Source organism: Rousettus aegyptiacus, unplaced genomic scaffold, assembly GCF_014176215.1.
Source record: "Rousettus aegyptiacus isolate mRouAeg1 unplaced genomic scaffold, mRouAeg1.p scaffold_m13_p_12, whole genome shotgun sequence".
Lineage (NCBI taxonomy): Eukaryota > Metazoa > Chordata > Mammalia > Chiroptera > Pteropodidae > Rousettus > Rousettus aegyptiacus.
Genome location: NW_023416287.1, coordinates 80,072,416 through 80,089,419, shown reverse-complemented (window position 1 = coordinate 80,089,419; position 17,004 = coordinate 80,072,416). Strand labels below are relative to the sequence as shown.

The following is a 17,004-nucleotide window of genomic DNA, read 5'->3' as shown; positions in this document are numbered from 1 at the left end:
GGGCTTCCGGACTACCCCCGTGGCGCTGCCACGCACGCCGGCCACGCACGCCGGCCACGCACGCCGACCACGCACGCCGGCCCCTCCCGCGTCACAGCTGTTCCCTGCCGGGCTGCGCAGATGACGGGCTGAGCCTCGGGCGGGTTCCTGTGGCTGTGTCGGGGGGTGGGACCGGGTGGGGAAGGAGAGACTTGGGACACTTGCAACTGACATTTCGGTTGCCTAGAGCGAGCTCCACCTCCCCAGTCCTTCCAGGTGAGCTCAGCCTCCCCGCTTTCAGAGCACCTCCTCCGGGATAAGACACCATCTCTGCTGGGCTTCGGCTACCCCAACCGCTTCCTTCCCTCCTTCCCTCCTTCCTCAGTACCTTCCCTATTTTATCCCTCCTGGGCTTCCTGCCAGTTCCTCACACTCAAATCAAATGCAGGATGGGAAGAGGGAGTTTGGGCAGGGATGGGATTTAACAAACGCCTTGGGGACCTTAATTCCCAGGAAGAATGGCAGTGACCCAGCACGGATTGGGGATCCGGTCAGGCAACCCAAAAAGAGGGAGATTATACAAACAGATGTAAAGACCCACAAACAACATGTGTGAACCCGTCTACAAAGCTGGGTCAGGATATGAGGTGCGAAGAATCCAGTTTCAACCAAGTGTTGTATCAAAAACAGATGCCATCTCAACATTGGTTTATGTTTATTTTCCACTGACCCAGTGGGCGAAGATATCCTTGATTACTCCACCTGAAAATGTTCCAGGTCATCCAATGTTACATCACCAGGTAATACAACTCTAGTCTTGCCGTTTGTTCTTTTCACCCTTTCTCGCCCATTAAACTTAACCTTACCCTTTTTCTTTGCAAACGAAAAAGTCCAAAAGCTATAAACTTCAGCTGAGTGGTTCAATAAAACATGTTTATTGTGGCAGTAAGTGCTAGGTGATTTGAAAATGAATAAGACAAAGTACCTGCAGGAGTTTACACTCAATGGTATTTTCCAATAACCTATGCAATTCCTAGTTCAGTCAATATCAACTATGTTGTGATAGGAAATAAAGGACCATGTTATATGCTGGGAAAACCTGGGGTCAGGGACCAGCCATTGGGTATCTTTAATGTTTCTCTTACCTTTTTATTCCATCTTGGGGCATATATAACAAATGTTTCCTAATGAGGACATAAATTGTAAATAAAGGACACTGAGAAGATACAAAGGAAATGATCAAATATATTGATATAATTCATGAATCAAAGTAATTCTACTTCCACTTTGTTTTTTCACAGGTTAAGAAATATGGAGATCTCAATGAGGATTTGGAGAAAAGTCCCAATAGTTATTAAAATACGGGAATAGATCTCTTAGGAAAGGTAAAGAAACTAAGAATCTACTAGGAAAGAGGAGCTATAATGGTTTAAGAAAGCTTTTCAAATATGTGTGTCAACTAGGTGTCATTCCTTGCTATAGAACTAAACAAGAGAAAATAGATTTCTGTTTCAACCTAAAGAGGTAGGTGAGAGCTAAGGAGGACATGTTCTGATAATTAAACTTTAAGAAGGTTTATTGAGGTAAGTCTTCGGGGGTCTTTTTTAAGATAGCTTTAAATGTGCATTTTAAGAACAGAAACTAACCTCTTCAATGAAAAAATTGAAAGTTCAAAAGTTACGCAGTTTGCCCAAAATAATATAGCTAGTGGTGAATGGTAAAGGCAGGATTTGAATCCATCTCTGTGTTGTCACATTCTTTCCACCATACCAGCCAGCTTCCCCTAACTGAAAAATGGATGATGAGCCAAAGGGCCAATGAGACTCCAGTTTCCCAAAGTCACTCACAGCAGAAACAATATCTTATTCAACTGTTTTCGCCACAACTACCATAGTAGCTAACTCCTAGGAAGGGTTCAGTGAATGTGTTTAAACTGAATTGATTTGAACTTGATATCCTGTCTGAAGAGGTGACATTTAACCAGTCACCAATGAAGAAGAGTCAGTCATTCATATTGGGGAAGAATGTTACAATCAGAGGGAACAGCAAATACAAAGACCCTGAGTTATCACTAATGTATTAAATGTGTTATCACTAATGAAGGTACTTGGTTGTATTTGAAGAACAGCCAGGAGCTCAATATGACTGCAACTGAGTGGGAGAGATGAAAACAGGAGTTGCCTTTGGAGAGGAAGTTAGGGTTCAGAGCATTTACTGCCACTGCTGCTCATTTTATAAAGCATAATTCCCAAGAACACCTGGTCAACAGATTATTATGCTTCACAAATGAAAGCAAGCATGAATAAGCTGTTAGAAATAACAATGATTTATCAAATGACTGTTATGTGCCAAGGAATGGGGTAGGACATTTAAGTTCATTATCTCATTTAATCTTCACATTAATTTTACAGGGTTAGGTATTATCCCAACGTTAAAACTTGAGAAAATGGGAAAACAGAAATACGAAATAACATAGTTCACAATTAGTCACAGAGACAGGATTTGACCCAGGTCTCCTTGACTCCAAAGCCTGCTGGCTCTGTGTACTGCACCACAGTTTTCTCATTTGAAAGAGTAAATAAAGAGGAAGGGATTCGTGCATGCATGCACCAAGTAATTACTGCTCATTGCTATGTGGTGGGTGCTGTAGCAATAGTATTAAAATGTACTACAGCATTTTAAAACTTTTTGTGTGATTATTAATCATTTGGTTTTGAAACTTTACAGGTAGATGGACTATAAGGCACTTGCCCAACAAACTGCTCAAGACATTTTAAGTTACAGTCAAGATACATCGGGCTGGAAAGTGGTTAAAACTTCAGTAAGAAAACAAGTTAAATTTGTTTAAAGAGTTTGTTTCTTAGGGTGAAGCAATTTGTTGTAAAGACATTTTTTAAATACTTTTTAAAAACAAAAAATATATTTTTGTTTTTGTTTCATTATTTTTCTGTATGTGATAGCTAATTTATTTGTGAATTTTTATTCCCCTTTGAGAAAAAAATAACCGTTTCCAGCAAGGCTTCCAAAAAATTCCATGGAAATTTGTGAGTATAATTTTCTATTTACAATCATTGTTTTAAATTCGATGGCATTGATGTATGTAGAATTTAATGCAGCTTCATTAGTGATAGTACATTACTGTTGGCTTATGATAAAATCGCAGATAAATGTTTATGAGAAAGATTCTAGAAAAATCCTAACTGAAAGTAGTGCTTTTCAAAAGACAGCTCTAGAAATATAAAAAAAATTTGCAAAAAAAAAATACATTTTGAAACAATTTATATTATTGCAATGCATATTTAAATAAACCTTGCTTCCAATTGAATATTAGTGTTTTCAATTGCTGACTTTACCTTCAGGTTTTTTTTTACTGTTATTTGCTAGTCTACTTTATACTATGGTAACATATATTTAACTTAGACTACCTGTTAAATTTTGAATTTTTTTAATTTTGTTAACTACAGATACCGTGTTGAAGGAATAATTCCAGAGTCAACATGTAAACTCTCTGATTTCCTCTACAAACCTGAAAACAGAATTACATGGGATAAATCACTGAAAGTGTATAAGATGGTGCAGAAGATTGACTCGGTAATATGTTCTTTAATATTGGACTTTTATTGTATTAATATAGTTTTAGTTGTATCTTAGCAATTTAAGTTTCTTAACCTATATTATTATTTAGACCCTTCAAATTAAGCTGAAATCTTAATAAAAGCCTTAAAACTTCCTTCTTTATTACGCAAGAGTTTGATTCCAATTAGCTTCATTCTATTTTAAATGCATACCACACTCTGAATCTGCTCAGCTCTTTTGAAGATGTGTGCCTTTGGTTATGAGGGGATGAACTCATGGGTTCTCCTATATGAGGTGGGGAAAAAAGATTAAGCATGCCTGTTAATAGGAAGTCAGTAGATTTATATTAGTCCTAATATATTAGATAACAGAAATAATGCAGACACATATCGTAAGGACTTAAGAACAAACAGCATGTAACCTTTAAGAGTAAGATAAAGTGTGAAATAACATATAGATTGTAGTGGTTTTAGAAACACTTAAATATATTCTCTCAAAGATGAAGAGAGAATAAAAACAGAAAAGAAATACAGGTAATTGGTGTAGGAAGTTAAAGTCATAGAGGCAAAGAGGGCTTAGAAGTGGGGAGAAGAAATGATCAGTATGAGGTGAGGGTAGAGTGAAAGCTCAGGAGAACACCAAAGTGAATGAGATGAGAGAGGAAGAATGAGAGGTGGTAGAAAGAGGTATAAACAGAGAGAGGGCAGAAGTGGGGGTAAGGATTTCAAACTTTGGTGCAGCATACTATAGACCTCTCATTGAGTCTATTACACTTTCTGGTATGTAAATGATACCTTGGTAAGCTGTTTTAAAAATTGAGTTCTACATTTTTGGCCCATAATAACTTTATTAGAAAGAGGTGAATATTGGAGCAAAGCAAACTTTTATAGTTTTCACAGTTGCATTTGTAAAATTCACTCAGTCTTTGGTTCTTCTGAGTCTCCAAACCATGTTCCACTTATCAAAACAAACAAATTCCCACAACTAAACCTGCCACTCTTGTCATTTATTTAGAACTCTGTACGTTACCTTTTACCTCCTTTTATTAAATTGATCTTAAAGTCAGAGGATGGGGAAAGGTTGTAGAGAAGCCCAGGGAGGTAAGTCAGCTTCATCTGACAAGCCCTGAAGTTCGTATCAACAAAAACACATGTCCATGACCCTCTTGGATTTGAACATTGTGTGTGAGAAATATGGTCCATCACAAATGAAAATCCAAACATTGGGCTGTTTCATTCATAATCGTATGATGCTAGTTATACAGTTTCATGAGCATTTCAGATATTTCCGCTGTTGCTGCAAGTCAGCTGTAATAATGGAAAGAGTATTAGACTTGGCATCAAAACACTTGAAAGCAGAATCAAATTATGTGACTTGCTCAAGGTCACCACAACCAATACATGGTAGAACGAGGATTTAGACCTGATCTCCTGATTCCAAATTCCAGGCCCTTTACACATGCCACAGTATCTCTGAATAGCACTACCTTATAAGAACTGTTTTACCTTCCTAGAAATATTTATAGTGTTTATTTTCAGTGGTGTGTGTTAATTGACTCATTCACCCCATTGGTGAGGGAGAGATTCCTGCTCTAGGGTTATAGGGGTAGTCAAACACATGATAGTTGATACTAGACAAATGAGATTAATAGTTTATTAATAATCACACCCCAGGGAGGGCTGTTTATGACTTTGTTAAATTGGCATTTATTAAGTGGCATAGGGTGCTGGATGGTGAGCCATTTTTCAACAAAAGATGGGAGAAATTGAAGTAGAGAAATTTATTACAGATCCTGGAAGAATTACACAGCAAGCCTCAAGGGGCCACCCAGGGAGGTCAGGGTAGGGTATAGGCAAAGAAAGGCAAGACCTGAGACACATGCCTTTCTTAGGGTCTGTGGGTGGAGTGCTTTGGGGTTCCAGGCTAAGGCCTGATCGGTTAATTCAAACCAAAAAAGGGGTTTGGTGAGCTCTACAGGGATCTTATCTAAGGGTTTCAAGGGGAAGGAGGGCTCTGGGAGGTGGAGGAAACTGTCGAACACAGGGCTGTTGGGAAAGTCATATCAGGAACTTATATTTGCTTGTGCGTATGAGCTGTTATCTAGGGCCTGCACTTGCATGAGAGGGCTAGTGTTGGACTAAGGTCCCCACAGCCTGCTTGGCCAAACAAAATGGATGCTGAAGCAACAATACCATGGAATAGCCTGGCTAAACTCTCAAGGACGCATCATGCCATGCAGTATAACATGTATGTTGCATTCAGTAATAGAGTGAATAACCAGCGAGGCAGGTTTTGTAGTATCCAGTTTGAGGTGACCTCTGATTCCTACAGGAGTATGCAATTGGTTGTTGCAATAATCGTCTAGGCTAGCAGGGAACTGAAACCCACTACCCCAGGATAAGCAGGAACTGTGCCTGACCCTGTTGGTTGAGGGACCTCTATGGGAAAGGAAGGTGCAGTTAGGCCATGCAAGACCCTCCCTATTTGACCAGATGTCAGCACATAGCATTGGTCACTTAATTTTAGGTCTTTTAACCCCATAAGTGTTAAATCAATATATTTTTCAGAAATATGTTGCCTAGCTAGTGTGGAGTGGTAGAAATGGTCCTATTCTGGGAATCAGAAAATTTGGGTCCTAGTTCTGTATTTATCTCTAGTTGTGCACGTGACTTCAGCTGTTAGGCTTCAATTTCTTTATCTAAAATTTCAAAGAGTAGATATCAGGATTTCCTTCTGAATTTTCCACATTTATAATTATAAAAAGTACTTATTAGATAGGTGATTTGCAAATATTTTCTCCCACTCTGTAGATTGCCTTTTCATTTTATTGATGGTTTCCTTTGCTGTGCAAAAGCTTTTTTGATGTAGTCCCACTTTTTGCTTTTGTTGCCTTACACTTATAATTATAGATCTAATGTTCCTTTAACACTGAAAATGCAAGCCAATTGGCGATAAGTTTAAAACTTTCAAAGCCCTGCTTTTTCCAAACAGAGACCACCTGGTGCAGTGAAATTTTTTGGGTAGCAATCGAAAGAACGGATATTCAATAATTGTTGCAATCTTTATGGTTTGATCTGTTTCAGGACACATTCATATGTCATAGCATTACGCAGAGTTTTGCTATGGGCTCAATTTCCCCCCGAGACTTTATCGACTTAGTGTACTTCAAGCGCTACGAAGGGAATGTGAATGTTATCAGTTGTAAGTTGAAACATTTTGCCCACATTTTAGAATTACTATGAGTCATTAATAAATGTTTTTCCTTTAACTTATATTTGGGAGAAATACATATTCAATCTTTTTTTTAAAGCTACTTAGACTAAAATACAGGTATAATGAAGATATAAGCCTCATATTTTACCCAATTCTGCAGGTGCCATTTACATCATAGTCGATGATTATGGCACTGCCTGGCCTTTTTGCAGTATAGAACCTGAGCACTGAGTACCAATAGATACTTGCAAGCTAAAACTTAAGAGCATACGTTTTAAAACTACTAAGAAACAAAATTAATCTTTATGCAAATTTTATATTTGAATTGCATAAAATGGACATATCCAGTAACTGATAAAACTCCTGAAGAAATTTTCACTAGGTGGGTCTACACATAAATGTGCTTATATTTCTTTCAGAAACCAGAGGTTCTGATATATCCTTAGCCTCCTCAAAATATGTCACTCTGTAAAACCCCAATGTGTAACCATTTCCTAACTTGCATTATTCACTTAAAAGGTACCAGTTCATATCACAGACCTTTAGACCCAGACAACTCGAGATAAAACACAGTGAAGGGATTTCTAGGGCAGTGGCTGAGACCCTGTTTTTCTGCATGCTTCAGTTTAATCTCACCATTACTATGGGAAGAGCTTTCCTTCTGTTAACTGCTTGGGAACAGAGACACTTAAGTGTTGTGAATTATTTTTCAACAAGGTTTCAGTTACTCTATATCTGTAGTGCTAAGTGTCAGAGTCCAGACTGAGTCACAGCCCCGCCAACAGCCCTCACACCGTCAGCCCTGCCGCAGTCCACTGATGTCCATCACTTTCAAGTAGTTTCAAGTAGTTGTCATTTAGTTGTCTCTTTTTAAATGAGGGCAGCTAAAAATGTATTTACTGCCTACAACACAAAATGCTGACTGAATCGTAGATCTGTTATTTTCTGTGTTTTGAAAGACTATTTCTATCTCATTTTTAGTGGTAAAAAAGAGGTATGGAAGTTAAAATCAACAAACAGTAGTAACCAGTCACTCAGTATACAGTACTGAATTTGCTTTAAGCAATTTCTTTGAATGAATTATCAATGAATACTGATAGCTTCCTTCTTAATTTTCTTTTGCTATTTAGCTTACTATGTACCTTGCTTTGAGCTAAATATTGTGCATGCTTTATCTCACTTATTAAGGAAACTGAAGAATACAGAAAATAAGTTACATGACATCAAGTAGCTGAACCAGAATTAAAAATCAAGTCTTTATTATTTCCAAAATCTGTCCTAACTACCACCCAGTATGCCTCACAAAAGACCCGTATTTGTTTGTGGAATACAACAAAGTTTTTTTTTTAAAGACAGACAAAATCTCCATACTTTAGACGGAAAAAAATATGTTAGTATCACTTCTGGCAGTACCATTATGCCAATATACAGGCTCTGTTAAGATGATGAACAGGTCATGAAAATAGAAAATTCATTCACCACATTTGTCTCCTAAGCTAGACCTAAGCTAGTGCTTACCATTGTACTTTCTTCAGAATTGATGGCTTATAGGAAGATCCATTTTCTCTGTAAAGAGCAGGATTCAAATGCACAGAATAAACAAATATATTTTAAAATATTTTTAGAAAGAGTACATAAATTATAAACTTAATTGTAATCAAATCACCCTCCTCCCACATTCATATACAATACGGTTATGCTGTATAATTCCTAAAACAGATTCTACTAATTTTTAGTTATACTTTAAAGTTAGGGAATTGGCAGAAAATGGCATTTAAAGTATCTTTTTGACAGACCAAATAAACACATCAAATATTTTATTTAAAAATTGATTAACAAGAAATCTATAAACCCACTCTCCTTTCTCTTTGGGGTTTCTTCTTTTGCTTCAAATCTCAGAAAGTGACTAAATGACACTTTTAACAGTTTTTACTATGTGTAAAAGTTAGCAGCACCTTTAGAAATTCTAGCATGAAAACTGTAAGAAGTGCTCAGACAAGTATTTTCTCAGTTTTGGCCTGTGTATACATTCATATGTACAAACATACATGCACATGTATAAAACAAATGTCAATGCTGAGAATGACTAAGTTAAATATTGCGTCATACATTTTTTGAAATATGCTACTGGGAATAGAATTTTTTACCTTTGAGAAATAAATTTAATTTTAATTTTTTAAATTATTTAGCTAAAAGTGTGGATTTTCCAGCATATCCTCCATCTTCAAATTATATCCGTGGTTACAACCATACCTGTGGCTATATATGTTCACCTCTGCAAGAGTAAGTGTTATTTGCGTTTATTTTAACAGTTTTTTAGTTCAATTTGTGATTTAATAAAGAATTCCTAACTCATTAGTAGAAATATGTACTAGCATATTCTGTTGGAAAGAAAATTACCCCTAAATGTGATCTTTAAATGATTTTTATAAGTATTTTCATCTTAAGTATAATCAGAACGGATGATCCCGTATAAAGTACGATTTGAGGTTTCTGTGACTAGTCACACATACACAAAATTCTACACCCCTCATCCCTGGTTAACCTTAACCTAATGTTTTATATTTCTCCGTTAGTCACTTCTGTGAATTATTAAGGAATTTTTGTGAATTAAAAATAAATTTCCTTATAATACACATAGATTTATCAGCATTGAATGCTTTACTGTGAGGGAATTTTTTCCAATAGATGTCTGCAGAATGAGACATCCAACAGGTATATTCAGATGAGGAAGAGCTGGAGAAATAAGAGATTAGACATTACCCACAGATGGCCAGCCTAGAAATAATAAAATGGTAACATAAAATATACATTCTGTAAATGCATGTACAGTAATTTAATGTGTATCATTTCACAGATTCCTAAATTTTAATTTTTGCTAAATGATTTTATAAGTAAAAGATATTGACACATAAAAACTTTATATGGGTCAGATATAAACCTCACAATATGAAAAAAAAAAATCAAGCCGATCTATATGTATTGACACAGAGAGGCATGATATCCTGCTAAGAGGAAAATAAAAAACTAGTTACAGAAAAATCTCATTTTTGTAAAACCAAAAATGTATATGTGTGTATATATGGGGTACATATATGTACATATGTATGCTCCTTTGTATATACATAGACAATAGTCTGAAAAGATACAGTCAAAATTATAAGTAGTGATTGTATCTGGGAACAGAATGTTTGAAATAATTATGAAAATTATTTAAATATTCATAAGCATACATTACTTTTTAATTTAAGAAAGTCAATATGACAGGAAGGAAAAGCTGACTAAAACTGAAGACTTTAACACATGGTCTGACTACTTAATATTTTTATGTAAAATGTTTATGAGTGTGAAAATTGCTTTTTTTCCCCTTTAGTATCCTATGGTAAGCACTATGGAGGGAATCAATAAGACAAGCCTCCTGCTCTCTATAAGCTTGTAAGTGCAATAAATAAATCTAAAAGTTCTTTATATTTTTAACTCTTCGTTTACAGGAACCCAGCACATTCCAAATTAGTGATGTTTGTCCAGACAGAAATGAGAGGAAAACTGTCCCCATCAGTAATTGAAGCAACCATGCCTTCCAATTTAATAAGCTTCATCCTCAACGCAAAGGACGGAATAAAGACATACAAAGCTCCGGTAGGACGCGGATGTCATCATAATGGTCATTCATCATTGCTAAAGAAGAAATGAGGTCATTTAAGATCATGTGTGGCAGTTACTGCAGTTTACTTCTAAGTCCATAAGCATAAATTCTGTGAAACTATTCCAGACAGTATTCTTGTGCAAATTACTGAAGGTACTTTGTGAAAATAGGAACTCATAATTGTATAAAAGAACAGCATTAAATAGTTTTTAATCACATATAAGAATGATGTTAAATAACAAATGTTCTTAATTCACTGTTATCTTTTGCTTTTTTCCCCCTGAAAAATGCTCTGCAAAAGAATCAAAAAAGCATATTCAGTCAGAGGTCAGCATTAATTAAAGATTAAAATATATTTTAAATTGTTTTTCCTTCACTTACTGCTTAAATTGATAATTGTAGGAAACATGAACATAAAACCTGAAAGGAATTTCACTAGAATTATGACCAATGATATCTAGAACTTAAAATTGAGTCATGAATCATTTTGTGGTTCTGGCCAAGATGTAGTAGCCCATCCCGCCCAGACCCTTTCTCTTACAAGTAAGACCCTGTAAAAGCACAACACACAAGCATAGAACCCTCAAGCATAGGTGGAAAGAAGGCAAACTTCCTAGGACTTTGGGACTTGAGGAGTGACACGCAGTGAGTTCTGTGCATTTCCTTAGTGCCTCCCATATATTCCACACAAGTTGCTGCAGAAGCCTCCAGCCTGGAGCCACCAATGGGCAGGAACAACAAGAGCTTCAAGAAGCCTGTTCCTCCTAGCCATAAGAATGGCTATGAATAAAAGGGTGGCCTACCAGAATAACAATCTTTTTGACAGTGCCAGCCAAACAGCAACTTAAAAATTGCACCACCTCACCTACAGTTTCAGTGGGGCCAAGCAGAGAGGTGATCTTCCACCCCATGTCGCCTCACCTCACCTGAGTCCCACAAAAGCAGGTGGTGGTGGCAACACCCCATGGTGTTGGCAAGGTTGAAAGAGAGCTGATCTTCCATTTTCTACCTGATAGAAACAGACAGCACTGATTACCCTTACAGGTGGTATAGGTTGACCAAACAGGGAGTTGATTGTCCATCTTCCACGCAGCAGAAGCAGGCAGCAGTGCTTTGAGATCCCTCCTGGGGTACTGTCAGTGAGGTCCAGTGGCAAAGTGAACTTCCACCTCGCTCGGCAGCAACAAAAAAACAGCTAGTGTAAAGAAGGGCTAGTCACTGTCTGTCTAGCCTCACTACCCTCCCCTGACCCCTGGTGTCACCAAGGCCCAGCAGGATGCTGATCCTCCATCCATACCCACCATCAGAGGTTTCTCTCTGTAGTATTTGAATGGTGGTCTCCAAAACTTATGTCCTTGTCAAATCCTTAGAATCTTTGAATGTGACCTTATTCGGAAAAAGGATCTTTGCAGATAAAAGTTAAGGACTTCAAAATGAGATCATCCTGGAGTATCTGGGGCGGAGCCTAAATCTAATCACAAGTGTCCTTGTAAGAGATTCACAGTGGAGAGAGACAGGTGAAGAGAAGGCCATGTGAAGACAGAGGCAGAGACTGGAATTCTGCAGCCACACCTAGAGCCACCAGAGTCTGGATGAGACAAAATATGCGTTCATCATAAAGTTATTCTCCCCTAGAACCTTCAGAGGGAGTGGAACCTTCAGTGGCCCTGATGACACTTTGATTATAGACATCTGACCCTAGAACTGTGAAAAATAAATTTGTTTTTTTAAAGCCACCAAATTGAGGGTAGTTTGTTACAGCAGCTCTAGGAAACCAATAAACCCTCTTTGGTGTCTGAGCAGGAGTCAGTGGGGATCGGGGCCTTCACTCCCAGCTGGCAACAACAAGGTGAAACAAGGCAGTGGGACGTGGGATGAGTCCACATTCCACCTCCCCACCCCTCCCCTGATGTCGTGGGGACCCTAGTATTAGCCTTCAAGTCTTGGATTTTGTGACATGTCACATGCAAATCAGCTTCTCTCCATCCAGAGACTACGATATAAAAAAGTTGCCTGCCCCTCTGCGCGCGCACACACACACACACAATGCAATTAAAAGAAGAAAAAGGATAACCGCAATAAACAGTCCCATTGGAAAGGGAGAAGAATGGAGGCGTGTAGATACCAGTTCATAACAATTCTAATATCCCATGCTGGCAGTGGGGGAATGATCCCGGGTTAGACCCCGATCCTGCTCTCTGGGAGTCGCTCCCTGACTCACTGTTCTCTATCACTTTTGGTGACACTAGCTGAGGTGTCCTCCTTTTTCCAGCCCCTTCCTCTATTCTGTCTTAATAAATGATCCTTGTTTGCAGCAGAGTAATTTTCTCAGGCTGCTTCCTACCCCAGAAAAGTCAAGGGCCCAGAGGCATTTTTATAGCTTCACCCATCTTTTAATCAGGCAGTTGGTGTTTTTGCTAGTATCACTGTTTAAAACTTTGAACTTTTTGTATCTGGTTATGGTCCATACCTATAATTGGTATCATGTGCTTCTCTAGATTTTCTTACTGCTACTTTTGGATCAGGCATCTGCAGGACCACACCCTTAGGCTCTTGTCCACTGGAGATCTACTCTGTACCGCCTAACTTTCTCAGAAGTTTTAGCAAAATATCTGATAGATTTGATGTTCGACATGTGCTCATTCATGTCTTGGAGATTTTGCTAGCTGGAGTGGCTGGAGATAAGAGAACAGTATTATTTTCTAATTTGGTAGCTCTGGCTCTCTATATTACCTTTAACTCCACCTTGCAACATAGCCAGTCTTTTAAAAACAAACAGAACAAAACAAAAACAAAAACAAAAACTCAACTCTTTTTTGTAGTACTTTAGCCCATGCAGCTAAAAGCCACAAGGTGGCGTCCTTGACATGTTTCCTGGAGATAAACCTTGCCCAGAGCCAAAAATTCCTTGGGTATCTTTTCTGTTTTCCAAAGTAGCAAAGGCAGCTGTTTTATCAAATGTTTCATAACAGCTTATTAATAAAGCAGCTTCCTCACTATGATTCCATCCTCTGCTAACAGTTTTCTCAATTTCCTATTGCTCAAAAGCCAATACGATGTATTTTAGGTTTTTTTGTATAGCTGCCCACTTCTAGTTTCCCTTTTTGTAGCAGTTATTACCAAAATAATGCCATATAACCCACATTTTTTCTTGACTCAAAAAGAATATATGTTCACCACATGTTATCAAGCATTTACTCTCTCAATATTCATATTATCTGTCAATCTCTTTCCCTACTCGATTAGAAAATTGTTAATAGTTTTCTATGTAAAACTAAGAGCCTTTATAATCACTGATTATTGCAACATTTTACTTTGCAATAATAATTACAAATTTATGCTTTGACAGAATTATTAGAGAAAGCTCATGAGATTTTATTTGGTTCCATCTGGAAGCTTACCTCTATCTGAAAGTGAATACTCAGATGTTAATAACACATCTAAATGTAATGCCTTATTTTTATCACTAGAATCATTAACACTGATCAGATATGATGGCAACCTACATAATAATTTCATACACAATTTTGGTGATGCCATAAATGTTGAATTAGTTAATTTCAGCCACCCAAAAAACAAACAATTGAATTTTGCTGAACACCAAGGCTAAAACCAAACTTTGGTGTATCCCTAGTTAAATATTCAGATATTAGGAGTGTGCACCTCCCAATTCTTTTCACTGCCAGGGTGCTCATCAAAAAGTTGCTAACACTAGAATATGATAGTCTGGCTAAGTCTAAAGATGAAATGTCCTATTATCAACATCTCAAATTTTTCTATCAGTATATCTGTAACCACATGAAGTTTAGATAAATTAACTGCAGGTTGAATTTTATTACAGTATTATTTGTAAAATGAGACGAAGTGAAATTGCCACTACAACACAAATATACTGTAGTATCCACTTTCTAAAAATTCAAGAGTAATTTATATATATGTGCAGACACACACACATACACACACACACACACACACACACACACACACACACACACACACACACACACACCAGATTCTGTGTATTGGCTTGCTTACCTCCATTCTACCTTGCTTCTAATTAAAGAGGATGGTAAGCTGACAAAAACATGCATCCCAGGGGGCAACTGCACCTAGTCTTCTGGTTGCAAATTAGGTTACACCTGGACAAAGTCTTATGAGGCTCGTGAAGCAGAGGGCATTTTCCTATTTTTTTTGTTTGTTTCTGCTGGCTATCAAGGACAAGGAAAAGTGAAGCTTTTTTCCCTGTGTTCCAGTGTCCACCTGCTGGATTCTTCTGTGCTAAGAGAGGGGTGCATCAGCAACAGAGGAAGCAGCAGCTTCTTGATTCCTGGTTCCTAATTAGTGGGTCACAGTTGAGGCTAACTGTTCTCCAGCCTTCTGGCAGTGGTGACAGCATACTGATTCCAGCTTCTCGAATTCAGTTCCACCAATGGCTTCAAGAGAGACAGCTTACCTAGTGGACTATTCTCTCCAGCTCTCAGATTTGTTTCTGGAGTCCAAACCTAGAACCCACATCATTAGCTCCTCCATGATTTTGCAACCATTTAGTTCACTATATTAAATCTCTTCTTGCTTAAAATATCTATAAAAATTCCATTCTCCTGACAGAAACATTTGAAAGTTTATAGTTTTCTCAAAGGACTTCAGTATTTTTTAAAAAAACAGTTTTTAATATCTTAAACTTTAGTATAATCTAATATGTAACAAATACAATTTAGGAAAGAAAGGAATGTTACCCCAAGTATCACCAAATTATGAGAGCCTCGCTTCTATAAATCAAAAGCAGGACTCTCTTTGAGAACTAAAAATGAGATATAATTGTTAACATGAATCAACTTTACAAGAGAACAAAGTTATATATTTTGAGGTTACATCTTCTTCCAGAAAAAGAAATAGAACAGGTAATACTGTGAAGTAACAGGATTCAGTGAATTCCACACGACACAATAATTTATTCACAAGTGGTGGTAGTATGCATAAGAGAGAAATATGATAAGTAAGAAAACAAAATAATTAAATCTAAGTTTGTAGATAGAAGAAAAAACCCTGTACCCATATTAGGTAACTGGGATGAGGCTGACCAAGAACCTCGAAGGACTATTCTCTCAGTAAAATATGAACTAGAAAAAATAATCCAACCACAAAATAAAAAACAAAATAATGAGGAGAGAGGAGGGGATAGGACTATCCTCTGAGATTTCATGCCCACAGTCTGCCCAGATCTAGGGTTTAATTTTCAAGATGAGAAATTAAAATGGTCCAAGCTTGTCGTTCCGAAAAGTACTGGCAGAAGCAAGTACATATATTTTCTGGAGAGACACATTATAACCAGACCTTACAGAAGTTCCACAAATAAAGCCCAGCGAATGTGAACCCACACTCCAAAATCACAGGACGCATGAGGGAATAGGCCAGCATGAATAAGTTACCAGCAGAAATAACAAAGAGTATCTTCTGCCAGAGAATTCAAACATTTGTATTACCTAATATAGAAAAATAGTTAAAATAAGTAAAATAAAAAACAGGACTAGTAAATGGAGTTTAAAAAGATAGTATAAGAAAAAAAAATCCAAGTAGCTTTTCAGAAAATGACGTAGAACTTTGTATCATTCTAGGAACAGTGAGGAACAGAAACAACCTAGGTATTTTAAGCAGAAAGGGATAGAGTGACTATAGGTAATCAGATTCCAGAGTGTTGCTGGAAGAGTGGGAAGGCCCTGTGGGATGTCTACTGGAATACTGTGGAGGCGACCTGCCAAGAGATGCTACCTCTCAGTCGACACTGGAACTGTTCCAGCAAACAAGTATATTACATCTGTGATTCAAATATCAGGAAATCTTTACTTTTACTTCCACAAATACTCCATGATGTCTAAGAGCTGGTGACCAGGCACTGGAACCAGCAGCCCAGTCACCATCTCCAAAACAATTCTCTCTCCTAAAGAATATAGACTAAAAAAAATATTATTTTTTTTTAAATGACTAAAGAATATTATTTTTTTTTAAATGACTCATACTTGCTTAACCTTACTTATCATCAGGAAAAAGCCAAAAGAGGAACACACACCCTATCTCGCCTTCACTGTGTACATTTTACTGCACTTTAACCTTTCATAAATCCTGGGAGTACATCTAACTGGCAGAGCCTGGTTCTCCCCCACAGGACTTACGCTACATTAATGATGTGATGCTAACGTGACTAGATAGAGGAGCAGGTGAAGACTGATTAGAAATATACCCTTAGATCCTCTCCCCAACTCCCAACAGAAGACTAGAGATTTATTGTCTAGAGAATAAAACAGATGGTCTCTGAACTGGACAATGCCAAATACAGCTGTGAACATAGGAAGTTAGTACAGATAAGAGGACTAAGTGATTTTATGTATATTGAATGGTGAAACTTTTAGTTCCCTCCTCACACTTTGTTCCCATAACACAGGCAGCCAGACATCCATAATCCAAATAGGTATCTTAAGCATCGTCTTTGAGAAATATAACCAGTCCAAAAGGAAAGACTCAATGATGCATCAGGAGTTTCCCCAAAGAAGGCCTAGCCAGATCATCCTGCATGGAATTCAAAGTTGACAAAT

At 37.5% G+C, this 17,004-nt stretch overlaps 1 protein-coding gene across 1 annotated transcript; it reads left to right on the top strand.

The window, feature by feature from the left end:
• The first annotated feature begins 38 nt into the window (after positions 1 to 38).
• STARD6 (StAR related lipid transfer domain containing 6) lies at positions 39 to 10,776 on the top strand. The gene is made up of 9 exons (XM_016129183.2): positions 39 to 255; positions 493 to 779; positions 1,281 to 1,364; positions 2,707 to 2,800; positions 2,974 to 3,023; positions 3,444 to 3,570; positions 6,639 to 6,756; positions 8,958 to 9,051; positions 10,260 to 10,776. Exons 4-9 carry the CDS (start codon positions 2,711 to 2,713, stop codon positions 10,459 to 10,461), a joined length of 681 nt encoding a protein of 226 aa, XP_015984669.2. The 5' UTR covers positions 39 to 255; positions 493 to 779; positions 1,281 to 1,364; positions 2,707 to 2,710; the 3' UTR covers positions 10,462 to 10,776.
• Positions 10,777 to 17,004: the final 6,228 nt, after the last annotated feature.